The sequence below is a fragment of the Saccopteryx bilineata genome, chromosome 9, assembly GCF_036850765.1.
Source record: "Saccopteryx bilineata isolate mSacBil1 chromosome 9, mSacBil1_pri_phased_curated, whole genome shotgun sequence".
NCBI lineage: Eukaryota > Metazoa > Chordata > Mammalia > Chiroptera > Emballonuridae > Saccopteryx > Saccopteryx bilineata.
The window spans coordinates 3,278,428-3,292,362 of NC_089498.1; the positions used below are offsets into that span (position 1 = coordinate 3,278,428).

Below are 13,935 nucleotides of genomic sequence, written 5' to 3' on the forward strand. Positions count from 1 at the left end.
TCGCGGTGCCAACAGAGCAGGTGGGAGGGGCCAGCACCCATCCACTCGCGGTGCCAACAGAGCAGGTGGGAGGGGCCAGCACCCATCCACTCGCGGTGCCAACAGAGCAGGCGGGAGGGGCCAGCACCCATCCACTCGCAGTGCCAACAGAGCAGGCGGGAGGGGCCAGCACCCATGCACTGGCGGTGGCCATGGTGAGGCCGTGTCCAGACCTCCCCTTCAGGAAGGGGGCCCTTGGTCCCGGAGCCGTTTCAGGCACCGACTGCTGACAGCTCACAGCTGGGTTCTACCCTGTATGAGTGAGAACTCCTTCCGGGGTCCGGCTGCCTGCACTGACTGGCTGATTCGGACATGAAGGCCTGGCCCCACGGCCCCAGCTGCAGCCACCGCTTCACAGTCCCCTGAATCACCAACTAACTTCTCGTGTCCTGCTCTCCTCACTACTCACCCTGCGGCTGAGTCCAGATTAAACCTCTGGGCAGGGTCTGTTTCCACATGTCTTAAATATGGAAAGTTTCACCTGACCTGTGGTGGCGCGGTGGATCTAGTGTCGACCTGGAATGCTGAGGTTGTGTGTTTGCAACCCCAGGTGTGCCTGGTCAAGGCAACTACAAGAAGCAACTACTATGAATTCCTTCTACCCAACCCTTTCTCTGTCTCTCCTCTAAAATCAGTAAGTAAAATCTTAAGAAAAATATGGGAAGTTTCCCAACCATACATCAAATGTGGTTTAATAGCTCTGTGACTTTGAACAATTTAAATTCTCTAAGCCTCAGTTTCCTCACCTTTCAATGAGGGATAATTCCTTATAAAACAGTGGTTACCATGAGGACTCAAGCGAGGATACACACACACACACACACACACACACACACACACGCTTTCCAATGTAATGTAATACTATAATTTACACAAGTGGGCAATTTAGAAAACAGCCTAATTATTTTCAAAGTTTGTTATTTCACTGAAACATTCCATTAAACAGCGAGTCAGTATTAAGACTGTACACAAATATATTCATTAACAAACCCATAAGCTTGACCTTGTGCTATGTACCAAGTATGCAAAGATGACCAGTTCTTGATCTCAAGAGATTACAGTCTCATGTGGGGCGGCACTAAAGATGAAGAGGTGAGCCTGACCAGGGGTGGCACAGTGGACAGAGTGTCGGACTGGGATGCAGAGGACCCAGGTTTGAGTCCCCGAGGTCGCCAGATTGAGCGCGGCTCATCTGGTTTGAGCAAAGCTCATCAGCTTGGATCCAAGGTCGCTGGCTCGAGCAAGGGGTTACTCAGTCTGCTGTAGCCCCCCGGTCAAGGCACATATGAGAAAGCAATCAATGAACAACTAAGGTGTTGCAACGAAAAACTGATGATTGATGCTTCTCATCTCTCTCTGTTCCTGTCTGTCCTGTCTATCCCTCTCTCTGACTCTCTCTGTTAAAAAAAAAAAAAAAGATGAAGAGGTGAGTCTGACAGAGTGTGACATATGCACGCATGGCAGCAGGATGCCCAGAAATAGTGGGGTCACCTTCCCACGGATGTCAGGAACAGCTTTGTGAAGGAGGGGAACCTTGAGGCGACAGACCTTCTAGGAGAGAACTTCCTTCCCAGTGAACTTCTCCTGAGCAGGGAAGGCTACTTTCATCACTTCTAAAGAGCAATAATTTCACTGTAACCTATAACAACTATTTCGTGTGTATCCATTTACTATGCAAAGAATTTTCTCAAAAATATGGACAAACTGAGAGTTGACTTACTGTTATCTTCCGAGGACAGTCATTAGAGCAGAGACCACTAAGAACTGTGGAAAAACAAAGAAAAGGCCATTTATTATTACTGCTATAATGTAAGCTTATGTTTAAAGTAAATTCTTATTGTGCCATCGGATGCTAATATATAGGTGAGATACTTATGGTTATATCAAGCTATATCTACTGTTGGTTTTATTTTCCAATTGGTTAGGTAAGCTTCAAGGATGACTAGAATCTGACAAAAGCGCCAAACGCAAACCAATTAAAGTGTAGACTGAGAAAAACAAATAGAACATTTATTACGTTATATCTCAAACCATTCGGTCCAAGTTTCTGGTCACAGATTTTGGGCACATTTGATAACCATTATGGAGAACATAACTGTAAAATAATTGATGGGTATACATCAAATATACAAGAATGACTTAATGACACATTCATTCTATAATCACTGAAAAAGAAAAGGTTAGGATATCGGCACAGTCTCTACATAAGTAACAAGAGTTCTGAAGCATAACTGCACTTCTACTTCATGCGAAGTGATGTCTTTGTAAGACAGCAGACACTGTGCCGTTAAATATTCTGTATGTTATAAATTAGAGAAAGTGGACAGCTCTGCTCAGTAGCCATGAATTATTTCAATAATAGTTACGAATATCTGTCAGTTGAAATATACCCATAGGGAAGTAGGTTCTCATATTTACTTCTATTCTATGAATATAAAATGACAACTGTTCTAACAGAAATGCCCTTAGGCTGGGGATATTCATACAAAGCACCAAGGAATGAACATGACATATTTCATCACAAAAGAAGATAGCTGTTCATTCACACTAAATACATTAATTTCATGTTTACACTTAATACAACTCAAGGAAAAATGAAATAAATGTTTCACATTTGCCAAACGGTTTTCAGTATTTTAAGTTTCTTATCCCAGGCAGTGACTGGTTTTCATTCTTTTACTCTCAAGGTTTATCTTTTTGCTTATTTTCCCTCAACTCTAGGCAGACATTAGTATTTCTTTTCCACCTGTACCAAAATGACTTTCATAAACTTTCATCTAAACCATTATCTTGCTGAATAGTAATTATTTGCTCACAAGTCTGGGTTTGTAAATAGTATGTAAGCTCTGCATGATTTTATCGGGGCCCAACCAACGTATTTGCTCAATAAATCTTTGTTAAAGCAGGAAAAAGATGGAGTCTTCAATAAATGGTACTGGATAACTGATTGCTTGGAGGAAAATAAGGTTAGACTTTACCTCATAACATGAAAATTACATTTGGCAATGACACAAATACTATTAAGAACTCTTACACTTCAATAATAAAAAGACGATCAATTAAAAAATGGGCAAAAGACCTGAACAGGCATTTCTCCAAAGAAGATGAAGAGATCTACAAAGCTCCTGAAAAGAGGAGTGACATCAAAAGTAATCAGGGAAGTTCAAAAGTACAATGAAATGCATGCTTCTCACAATATCCGAGGGGTGGGAGCAACCCAAGTGAATGTTCATCAAACGAAGGTTAAACAAAACGTGGTCTACCCGTACCATGACATACTATTCAGCTGGGAAAAAGGAAAGGAATCTTGACATGGGCTACAACATGGTGGAGCTTGAGGACATTATGCTGAGTGAAATAAGCCGGTCACAAGAGACAACGGCTGCATCCACCTGTGTGAGGGACCCAGAGGAGCCAACTTCACAGAAAGCAGAGTGGTGGTCACCAGGGTCCAATTCACAGACACAGAATTACTTCCAGGTTTTATCATACAGCTGTTGGCCCGTGCAGCGAAACCGCCCCAGAAAGGTTAGTAAGCTTCAGGAAACATTCTTCCACTGATCTCTGGTCAGCGCCAAACTCTGCACACGGATTTGCTTTCATGTGTGCGCTCTCCGAATTCTCACAGCGACTGGGAGGTGAGTCCAGTGGCCCTCCCCACCTCTCTGGGTTTCGGGAGAGGAAACCAAAGCCCTGGCCAGTCCACTACTCAGGGTCATACAGCAAATGGAAGTCTTGTGAAAGACCATGTGGGCGCGAGACACTAACTCATTTAAAAAACACATTATCCTACTTTATGGGAGATGGGAAAATCAATGAACCATTGGATTACTTTATTTTCTGTACAAGGGAAAATATGTCTTGTTTAGCATAGTTGAGAATATTTACTCAAAATTACATAATAGTGCCTTTCATTTTGTATACTGCAAGCTAAAAATTGGCTTGTATCCTATATCTATTTTTTTTATAAGACTTCCTCTGTCAAATCTGAAGTTTCATATTGTAGCAACTGGATCAAAATGATAAGACTTAAATGAATCACACATTTATACGAATATATATCATGGATTTACATTACACATGTATGTCTTTTAAAGGTAAGAGATATCTACATAATACAAATAGAATGTGCATTTCCTTGGTTTTTACAAGATTCACGAAGGAACAATACTAATGCTTAAGCTTAATTAATATTCTGCTTGATAATACTGTTTAATTAGGAATTCAGGACCCCCAAGTACTATTATGACGGTATCCTGTTCTTAGCCTTAAAGCATGATTTCACCTGCAGACCCACGGGACCTCTCCCCAGGGACAGGGACAGAGCACGGCTGCAGGTGGGGCAGGTGCACGGCTGGGGCTCTATCAGCTCTGCTTGAACACAGGGCAGGAAAAGTGCCCGTGGCTACGTCCTGTAATTACAGAGCTGTGGTTAGGGACCCGCGGAGGCGGGGCCTGACTTCCAGGTTGTCTTCCTCACTGAGGCTCTTGGCCAGGCCCCTTCAGTGTCCCATCAGCAGAGAAGGGGCCGCCACTCACAGGCCTGCCGCTTCCTGTCTGCTTCCCCTTGAGTTAATAGCATAAAAAATTCCACAGTAGTACTGCTGCTGTATTTGTGTAATCAGACACAAAACAAAATAAATACCAAACCCGAACCTTCTCAGTAATAAAGAGGAAGGATGCTTTAAGATTCTCTGGCATCACCAAGAACGTAAAGGGGTAGACCCTTGGGGCGCTTTTAGAAACGTCCCCCTGAAATTACAATTTTAAGACTCCACATAAAGTCAAACTTATGAACAAGGTACCAGTAGTCTATTAAATCAGTGCAAGAGTGTAATTTCTCCAGTGACATCAGAATAAAAATTCCATCCTTTGTGCTTTAGTCGGAAAAAGCAACAACCCTCACTCTGAATGCTGCAAGGCCGAATGTATCATTGTTACAACAATAAAAGCTCAACAAAAGCTCAGTTCTTAGAAGCCTACAGCTACGCTTTCACAGAAAGGCCTGTGGTGTTTCCTGCAGCAGCAGACCCTGGGTGGTGGAGCCCCCATGAAGCCCGCTGGTGTGTGTGTGTGTGTGTGTGTGTGTGTCTCCTGGGTCACGTGACACACCCTGGGCGGTAGAACCCCCACGAAGCCCGCTGGTGTGCGTGCGTGCGTGTGTGTGTGTGTGTGTGTGTTTGTGTGTCTCTCTCTCCTGGGTCACGTGACACACCCTGGGTGGTGGAACCCTCACGAAGCCCGCTGGGTGTGTGTGTGTGTGTGTGTGTGTGTGTGTCTCCTGGGTCACGTGACACACCCTGGGCGGTGGAACCCCCATGAAGCCCGCTTGGGTGTGTGTGTGTGTGTGTGTGTGTGTGTGTGTCTCCTGGGTCACGTGACACACCCTGGGCGGTGGAACACCCATGAAGCCCGCTGGGGTGTGTGTGTGTGTGTGTGTGTGTGTGTGTGTCGTGTGTGTGTCTCCTGGGTCACGGGACACACCCTGGGCGGTGGAACCCCCACAAAGCCCACTGGGGTGGGTGTGTGTGTGTGTGTCTCCTGGGTCACGGGACACACCCTGGGCGGTGGAACCCCCACGAAGCCCGCTGGGGGCGGGGTCCCCCCTACAGGCAGCACACAGCTGGAGCTGCTCCCCCTTTCTCAGTAGCTCTCTCTGTTTCTCATTTCAATGTGAATAAATCTCTTCCTACCAATGAGTTGATCTTGGTCCAACCACAGTGTAATTTTTAGAAGTTTAGGGATTTGTAACCATTTCATAAACTTTTGTAAATTATTAGTATTTATATTACAAAATTCTTCATAGATCTATAATAACACTTTTTATAATACCCTTTGGAATGAACAGTTTCAAAAAAATAACTTCTAATAACCCTAGACTTTTAAAACCAAAGTTGTTTTAGAAAGATTAATGAAATGTGAGAACATAGGCTATTCAGAGTTAAGTGAAAAACTGTAATTAAAATACTTAATGAGCTATGTGAATTATTGGGTATTAGCAGATTAAATTAGTTTAAAACATGACTAATGGGACGTGCAATGCATGAGTTTCCTTTAAAATGACAATGGTTAGGATCTTAACAGTTCATGTGGAAACTATACATTATAGCCTGTGCAGTCTTAAAGATCTTTAAAGTGTAAAAAACCGTGGCTTCCAGCTTCGTGATTCAGTTTCTGCTAGTTACTCAACACAAAGGCCCGAACCAAAAGCTAGCAGTATTCGCGCCAGGGGGCGGGAGACCACCAGCGTGCAGGCTGGGGGTGGGGTGGGAGGGACAGGAAAAGGTCAGGCCGGAAAGGTCGGTCCTGCATAATGGTCTTACAGCGCCAGACACCAGAAAGCCTTGCCTGGATTTGGGGTCGCTGTTCATATCCAGTCTCTGAAAATGTCTTCCGTTTTTGTTTCTTCAAGATATATGAACGCAAAGCAAATATCACACTCAAATATCATGTGTGACATAAAGGCTTCCCTCCCAGCCACGGACATTATTTTAGACGCTACGTGGGAACTTTTTTGTTTGTTGTTGATTGCCTATTAATTCATTATTTTTTTAGTTAAAAATCATATGCTCATTGTAAAAAACAAATACAAAAACAAATAGGTAAAAGGTGAATCATTTTTCAGATAATTTTGATCCTGTTCTCTACTGTGCAAACATGAAATATTAGATGTGTATGTTTTATAACATCATTTTTGAGACACCAGTAGAGCAGTGACAGTGTGTCAGCTCTGACCCTGCAACTCCCCTGCTCTCCCCGCCCCCAGAGCACAGCTGTGGGGACTCAGGCCGCAGGCTCCCCCAGGCTGACGCCACAGCAGTGCCCCTTCCTGGTGACACTCTCAGAGGTGGCAGTGCTTCACCACAAGGCATCACCTTTGCTGTCATCTGAAAGCCTCAAAGCCATCATCTTGCCAAGTCCACCTCCACCGTGGGCGGGGGGCTCCTGGCGTGCGGGGGGGAGGGCATAGGCAGCAACAGCCCCCTGCTGTGCAGAACTGTGTGTGAGTGTTTCTGCCACCATTATCATCACCTACCAACAATGATTCATTTTAGAAATGTAAGCAGAGAAAAATCCTCAGACACATGAGGGAAGACAACAGCTTAAAACAAGGAAGACCAGGGTGAGCCGTCGCATGAATGGTCCCACCTAAACAGAACACGCAGGCCAGGGGAGGGTTTCAGACGAGAATGGAATGGGTAACGCTTACAAAACTCTGCTAGCACAGTCGGTGTCGCTATGTGAGGGCGCGAGGCAGGCACTTTAAGACACACCAGTACGCAGAAAATATGTTAACCTCTGCACACCTCTCTGAAAATAGCCCAAGGGCATGCTCCCGCAGGGAGGCAGGAGCAACTTGGTCTGTAAGAGCAATGGCGCCGCTGACACAAGCCGGGAAGTTTCAGCAATCATTGCCGCTCTGGTTGGGAACTCTCAGGAAGAGCTTTGTAAACCAGGAGGCACGGGAGCAAAAACAAAACCAACCATGCAGAAGTAACGTCCACGTTATTTCAACAGCATCTGGAAGCAGGCAGGGGAATAAAAGATTTCTAAAGCTCTCCTCTTACCCGGGAAGCGGGAGGAAAATATCAATAGTTCTGCTGCAAGTACCCAGATTCCCTGACCAGAAAAGCAGCGATGTTCAGCTGTAAGTTCTGCTGCAAGTACCCAGATTCCCTGACCAGAAAAGCAGCGATGTTCAGCTGTAAGTTCTGCTGCAAGTACCCAGATTCCCTGACCAGAAAAGCGGCGATGTTCAGCACAGGCTGGTTGGAGCATTAGAGCAACGAGAGAACTCTAGAGCGAAATCAACCTGGACATTGCAGGTGGCTCTGAAGGGTGACAGCACACTAACCAGCAGCTGTGCGACTTGAGGCAAACAGCCGAGACTCCGAGGAGAGAGTGGAAGGGCGTCTCCAAACAGCCAGAAGGTTATTTCCCCCCAAATGATTGCTTTAAATTGGTATCTCATTTCCCATGACCTTTCTGTAAAGTATGTCATTAACATTGATGTTAATAGCTTTTATGCAAAGTTATCTTGTTTTCTACAACTAAAATGTCCTGCACCAACATGGCAACCTCTGGGCCTGAGCTGGAGACTGTGGAGCACGTCCCTGTCACTCAGATGCTTTGCCACCTGGGGGGACCATCCTGACTCAGGCGGGAGAGTTATAGGCCACAGAGTTACAAGAGACTCTTGGGTTTTTTAATTTGTTACATGGAATTTGTCAAACATACAAATTAGAAGAGTACAGGGAACCCCGCTCACACTCACCCAGCTTCTGTTGTCAACGACACGTGGCCAACCATGTTCATCTACACGCCACTTCCTACTGCCCTGGACCACGTCCGAGAAAACCCTCAGACGTGGCATGTCCCTTTCAAGTGGTTTGTCGTCCGTTATTTAACTCTTTAAAGAACCCATCTTTTCCTGAGCGGAACCACAGCGTGTCCAGAGTCCGCTGCCAGCCCTGGTGTGCGGTCTGCAGTAAGGGCAGAAACCTACAGCTCCTGCCACATATCACGGTGAAAAGTGAGCTATTATTCCCTGAGCTCAGAACAAGGTGAGGACGTCCCCTCTCCCCAACCTTCAACACAGGAATGGAAATTCTAACAAGAACAAGAAAAAGCAAAAAAAAAGCACAGACTGGAAAGAAAGAAAACTGTCCCTTTTTGCAGATGACATGACTGTCTGTGGACAAAATCCGGGGGAATCTAAAAATAAAAAAAATATGGAAACCAAACCTAAAAACAGTAATATTTATCATTACTCCAAAGAAAACAAAATACTTAGGCAGACACTTAACAAAACAAGTGTAGGCTTTTTATGGTGAACCTGGGAGTCTGGTGGAAGAGACAGCTGGCATGGGCAAGAAAAGGTAACAGTGAGCAAGTAAATAAATATATTGTGGAAAACAGGAGCGGAGTTTCTCACTGCTAGAGAACATACGTATTGTATAAACAGAAAGATCAGAAAGAACCTTTGGAATGTGTTAATTAGAAGTGGAAGGCATGATAGGAATTCATGCTTTTATTTTACATACAGTTACAGATGTGCACATTTGTGTGTGGCAGGTGAAGCCATACCTATGTTTTCCAGCCCTGTCCCTTGAGGGAACCTGGGAGAAATGACAACCCAGTAGTGGCCAGCATGCTAAGAACCCCAAACTTGGTTTCTAAATACCATCCCCTACTAAAAGGAATCAGGGCTCCCCGGAAAAAGGCACAAGTCCAGACCTAGGGCATGGGAGGTACGAGATGACTCTGAACTACCTGCTAGGCCACAGTGCACGTCAGAGAGACGAGGAGAGAGCCTGACCCAGCACCTTCCTACTGCCCCTGTCGAGAACAATCTGAGCATGAGAAGAAATGACTGTTTATTAGATAAAACACAAACACACAGATCTATACTGATAAATGAACACATAGTAGAAAAGAGAAAGATCTGTTACTAAGAAACGTAGAAGGAATGCTGGAAATAGAGAATCCCTCTCTGACAACTATGGCACTGCAGGCTGGATAAGGAAAAGGATATTAAAGTAATACCAGAATACGTCTCCATAACTTACTAATCACTTACAAAGAGGGGAACAGTGAATTCAGGGTAGAAAAACCTGGTGGTCATGAAGACGCCCAGATGGTCAAGGTTAACACGGTGGTGGAGACAGTCCACACCAGGTGCTTCCTGGGAGGAGGCACGGAGATGTGCGCAGAGGCATGCCCAGTGTGCACCGCGGAGCTCCCACAAGGAGTGTAGGACCTGAGTGGACGATGTGGGAACATCTGTGCTCTGAAAGAAGTCTGCAAGATTACACGGAGCAGGCACTCCCGGACGGAATCCTGGGCCACAGAGGAAAAAGTCTTGTGGGTAGAGCTGGCGAAATCTAAACAGTGTCTGTGTACAGGATGACAGTGTTGTGCTGAAGGTGCTTTCTGACTGGGACAGTTGTACACAGGTTACGTAGGAAAATGTCCTCACTCCCTGGGAAATCTGCACTGACAGAGTGAATACAAAATTAAATAAAATAAAACATATAAATCAAACACTCACCAATGACTTTAACAAAGTAAGCATCTGCTTCAAAGTTGTTTTTTAATGCGTGGATAGCAAAATCGTTCTTGGTATATCCTTTACTTAGTATGATGATGTCCAGTATTCCCTGGGAAAAAACACAGAAGTGGTCAGAACAAACCGCTAGACCCACAGACAAAGTGATGAGAACACATGGCATGTTGATCATGTAAATGTCAACCATATCTATTCAACCTGAGTTCCAAATAAAAATACTGTTAAAAAGATATACAGCCTTGAATAGTAAAATATAAATAAAATGAAAAACACTGGTGATTTTAATCTTTGGAGAGAACAGCCTTTTGTTGTCTTTCATTCCAGTCATATTTGCACGAATTTTTAATGGCCTATAACATGGACTTCAAATCATCTACAAAATTGGAGAAAAAGAACACTTTTTAAAAATTTCCTCTGACGACCACTGCCTACTATTATTTTTCCCCTAAGAAAGGGAAGCTTTGCTAATTTTATTTTATTTCTAATTTTTTCATTGATTTAAAAGAGAGAGAGAGAGAAGTATCAACTCGTTTCACTTAGCTGTACACTCATTGATTGCTTTTCACATATACTCTGACTGGGGATCAAACCCATGACCTCAGTATGCCAGGACACCACTCTGTCCACTGAACCGTGCCATCAGGGCCACTTTGCTCATTTAATTGGAGAGAGAAAAAAAGTGTGCACATTTAAGTTTCCGTACTGCTGACTCTTAATGAGATTGAGGCTGACCATTTACCATATTTTTCAGATGTTAGCCACTTGTGTATTTTCTGTAAATTGACAACGTTCTGTGTCTCTCGAGGGTGCTCATGGTGACTAGTAGCAGTTTATATAAACCCTTTTTATATTAAGAATATTAATTATTTGGTTCTTTCATAGCCAATTTATTTCCCAGATTTAAAAACAATTTTAAATTTCATTTATTTAAATTTCTCTTATGTTTTTTTATGTACAGAAATTAAAAATTGATTTGTAGTCAATTCCCTTGGGATGTATTTTGCCGATTACTTTAATGCTTGAAAACTGCTAATAAAAATGAATCAACATGAGATTTGGTAGTAGAAAGACAGGGAAACAAGGACCTCAATAATTCTATAATTGAGAATCAGCCACTTATAAAACAAAACAGAAGAAAACAGCAGCAAAAGTGGTGCTGGGAGAGACATAGTGTCCGGATGGGCATTTAACTTTAAAATAATCAAGTTAATTAGTTTACAGGCTATACTGTGCTATACTGACTCTAGAATTTAACACATTTATATCAGAATTTATTATTTTTCCAAGTGGTAAACTGGCTTTTCACATTAGACAGGAGGAAAGCGGAGCACTGAGTGCCTGTACAAGTTGACCAGGCAACCGAAGACTGAGCCACAAGGCACGGTGGCAATCGATGCTACTTCTGGTTCGCAAGAGAGAGTACCGGCTCATCCTCCGTGACCGGTGCGTGCTCAAGGACCCATTACCTGCACGGCTCTCTGAGCGGTGTGTGTGTGTGTGTGTGTGTGTGTGTGTGTGTGTGTGAGTGCCCCCTCCCCCCCCTCAGCACAGCAGGAGGTAACGAGGTTCTCCCGGGCACTGCGCTGACCAGCCGGCCGGCTCACGCACTGCGCTCCCTCCGCCATTTCATTCACTGGCTTTCTCTAATGAGCTCGTTTGCTCTCATGATCTCATCTTCCTTTTCTAGTCAAACAAGGTGAAGCCAGGGCGAGAGGGGTGGGGAGCAATGAGACCACGACCCTCAGGCGAGCTCCAAACTCACATCTTCGTAAATGTCAAAGAAGGTGGCGACCACAGCGTCTCTGATTTGATTTAGGTCCGTCAGCTCCCAGAAGACTTTGAACATGCGGTGTGCCCCCTCACAGCTCGCGTTATTACAGGGGACATTCTCCAGTAGGAAGGCCTGCTGGTTGCTGCAAGACAAGGGACAGGCACTTCGTTACTCCAGCATGTCAACGCACATCAGGTCCCCTGTAGATAACAATCGGGTATTGTATGCTTGAAACCGCATTGAGAGTAGGGTTCCTTTTTTTAAAAATTTTTTTTATAGAGACAGAGTCAGAGAAAGGGATAGACAGGGACAGACAGGCAGGAATGGAGAGAGATGAGAAGCATCAATCATCAGTTTCTCGTTGCAACACCTAGTTGTTCATTGATTGCTTTCTTATATGTGCCTTGACTGTGGGCCTTCAGCAGATCGAGTAACCCCTTGCTCGAGTCAGCGACCTTGGATCCAAGCTGGTGAGCTTTGGTCAAACCAGATGAGCCTGCACTCAAGCTGGCAACCTCGGGGTCTTGAACCTGGGTCCTCCGCATCCCATCCGATCAATGCTCTATCCACTGTGCCACAGCCTGGTCAGGCGGATTTAGTGTTCTTACCACAACGCAAAAAGAACACGGTAAGTATCAGTATATGTGAGTGGAGGATTGTTAACTAACCTTAATGTAAGTAAGCATTTCACTACTCATAGTTGTAAAACTCATGATAGTGTACAACTTACACTTACACAATGTTATGCTCAATCATATCTCATAAAACTAGAAAAAGGTCAAGAACAGAGAGATATATAATGAAGATACAGCACATTGAGACTTGTAGTGTGTCACTAAAGCAGTATTAGAGGGAAATTTATAGCACTAAACACTTTATTAAAAAAGAAGATCTCGGCCCTGGCCAGCTGGCTCAGTGGTAGAGCGACGGCCTGGTATGTGGATGTCCAGGATCGATTTCTGGCCAGGGCACACAGGAGAAGCACACATCTGCTTCTCCACCCCTCCCCTTCTTCTTCTTCTTCTCTCTCTCTCTCTCTCTCTCTCTCTTTTCTCTTCCCTTCCTGCAGACATGGCTTGATTGGATCGAGTTGGCCCCAGGTGCTGAGGATGGCTCCATGGCCCCTGCCTTAGGCACTAAAAAATGGCTCCAGTTGCAACAGAGCAAGGGCCCCAGATGGGCAGAGCATCACCCCCTAGTGGGCTTGCGGGGTGGATCCTGGTCGGGCCACATTCAGGAATCTGTCTCTGCCTCTCCTCTTCTCACTAAAATTTAAAAAAAAAAAAAAAAAAAGAAGAAAATCTCAAATCAATAGACTCAGTTTCTTCCTTAAAAAACTGGAAACCGGGAAGCCAATAAAATATGAAATAAACACAGGAAAGGAAATAGGAACAGAGGAAAGCAATGAAGTAGAAAACAGAAAAACAATATAGAAAATCAATAAAACAAAAGCTGGTTCTTTGCAAAGAACAATTTTAAAATTGATAAACCTGCAACCAGAATGGCTATTTAAAAACATTACAAAGGGAGAAAACACAAAGTAAAAATATCAGAAATGAGAAAAGGTAACATCACTCTAGATTTTACTGACATTAAAAGAACAATAAGGGAATGTTATAAAAAAAAACCACTTTGTGCCAAAATAATTACAGGTTATATGAAATAGATTCTTTGGAAATCACAAACTACCAAAACTCACTCAAGAAGAAATAAACTGAAATTGTACTTTCAAGCTTTCTTAAACCCCCAAACTCCAGGCCCAGATGGCTTCATTGATGAACTCTACCAAATATTTAGAGAAGTAATAACACTAATTCTATACAACCTCTTTAAAAAGGTGAGGAAGACATACTTCCCAACTCATTCTATGAAGCCTCAGTTACATTTCAAAATGAGACATTACAAGAACACTACAGACCAATATTCTTTATGAACATGGACCCTTTTTCCTGCAAGGCAAGACCCTCTGCTCTCGCCACTTCCTCTCAGCCTTGTACGACAGGTTCCAGCCGTTGTAAAGAGGTATGAAAAACAAAAGGTATCTAGGTCGGAAAGG

At 44.0% G+C, this 13,935-nt stretch overlaps 1 protein-coding gene across 1 annotated transcript in view; it reads right to left on the reverse strand.

The window, feature by feature from the left end:
* The window catches only part of ITFG1 (integrin alpha FG-GAP repeat containing 1), a 122,302-nt gene that overhangs the window by 29,263 nt on the left and 79,104 nt on the right, over nt 1–13,935 (reverse strand). The window contains exons 11-13 of the mRNA XM_066243157.1: nt 11,871–12,021; nt 10,091–10,199; nt 1,760–1,803 (exon numbers count right to left, since the gene is read on the reverse strand). Coding sequence (XP_066099254.1) covers nt 1,760–1,803; nt 10,091–10,199; nt 11,871–12,021 — 304 coding nt within the window. The remainder of the gene's footprint in view (nt 1–1,759; nt 1,804–10,090; nt 10,200–11,870; nt 12,022–13,935) is intronic.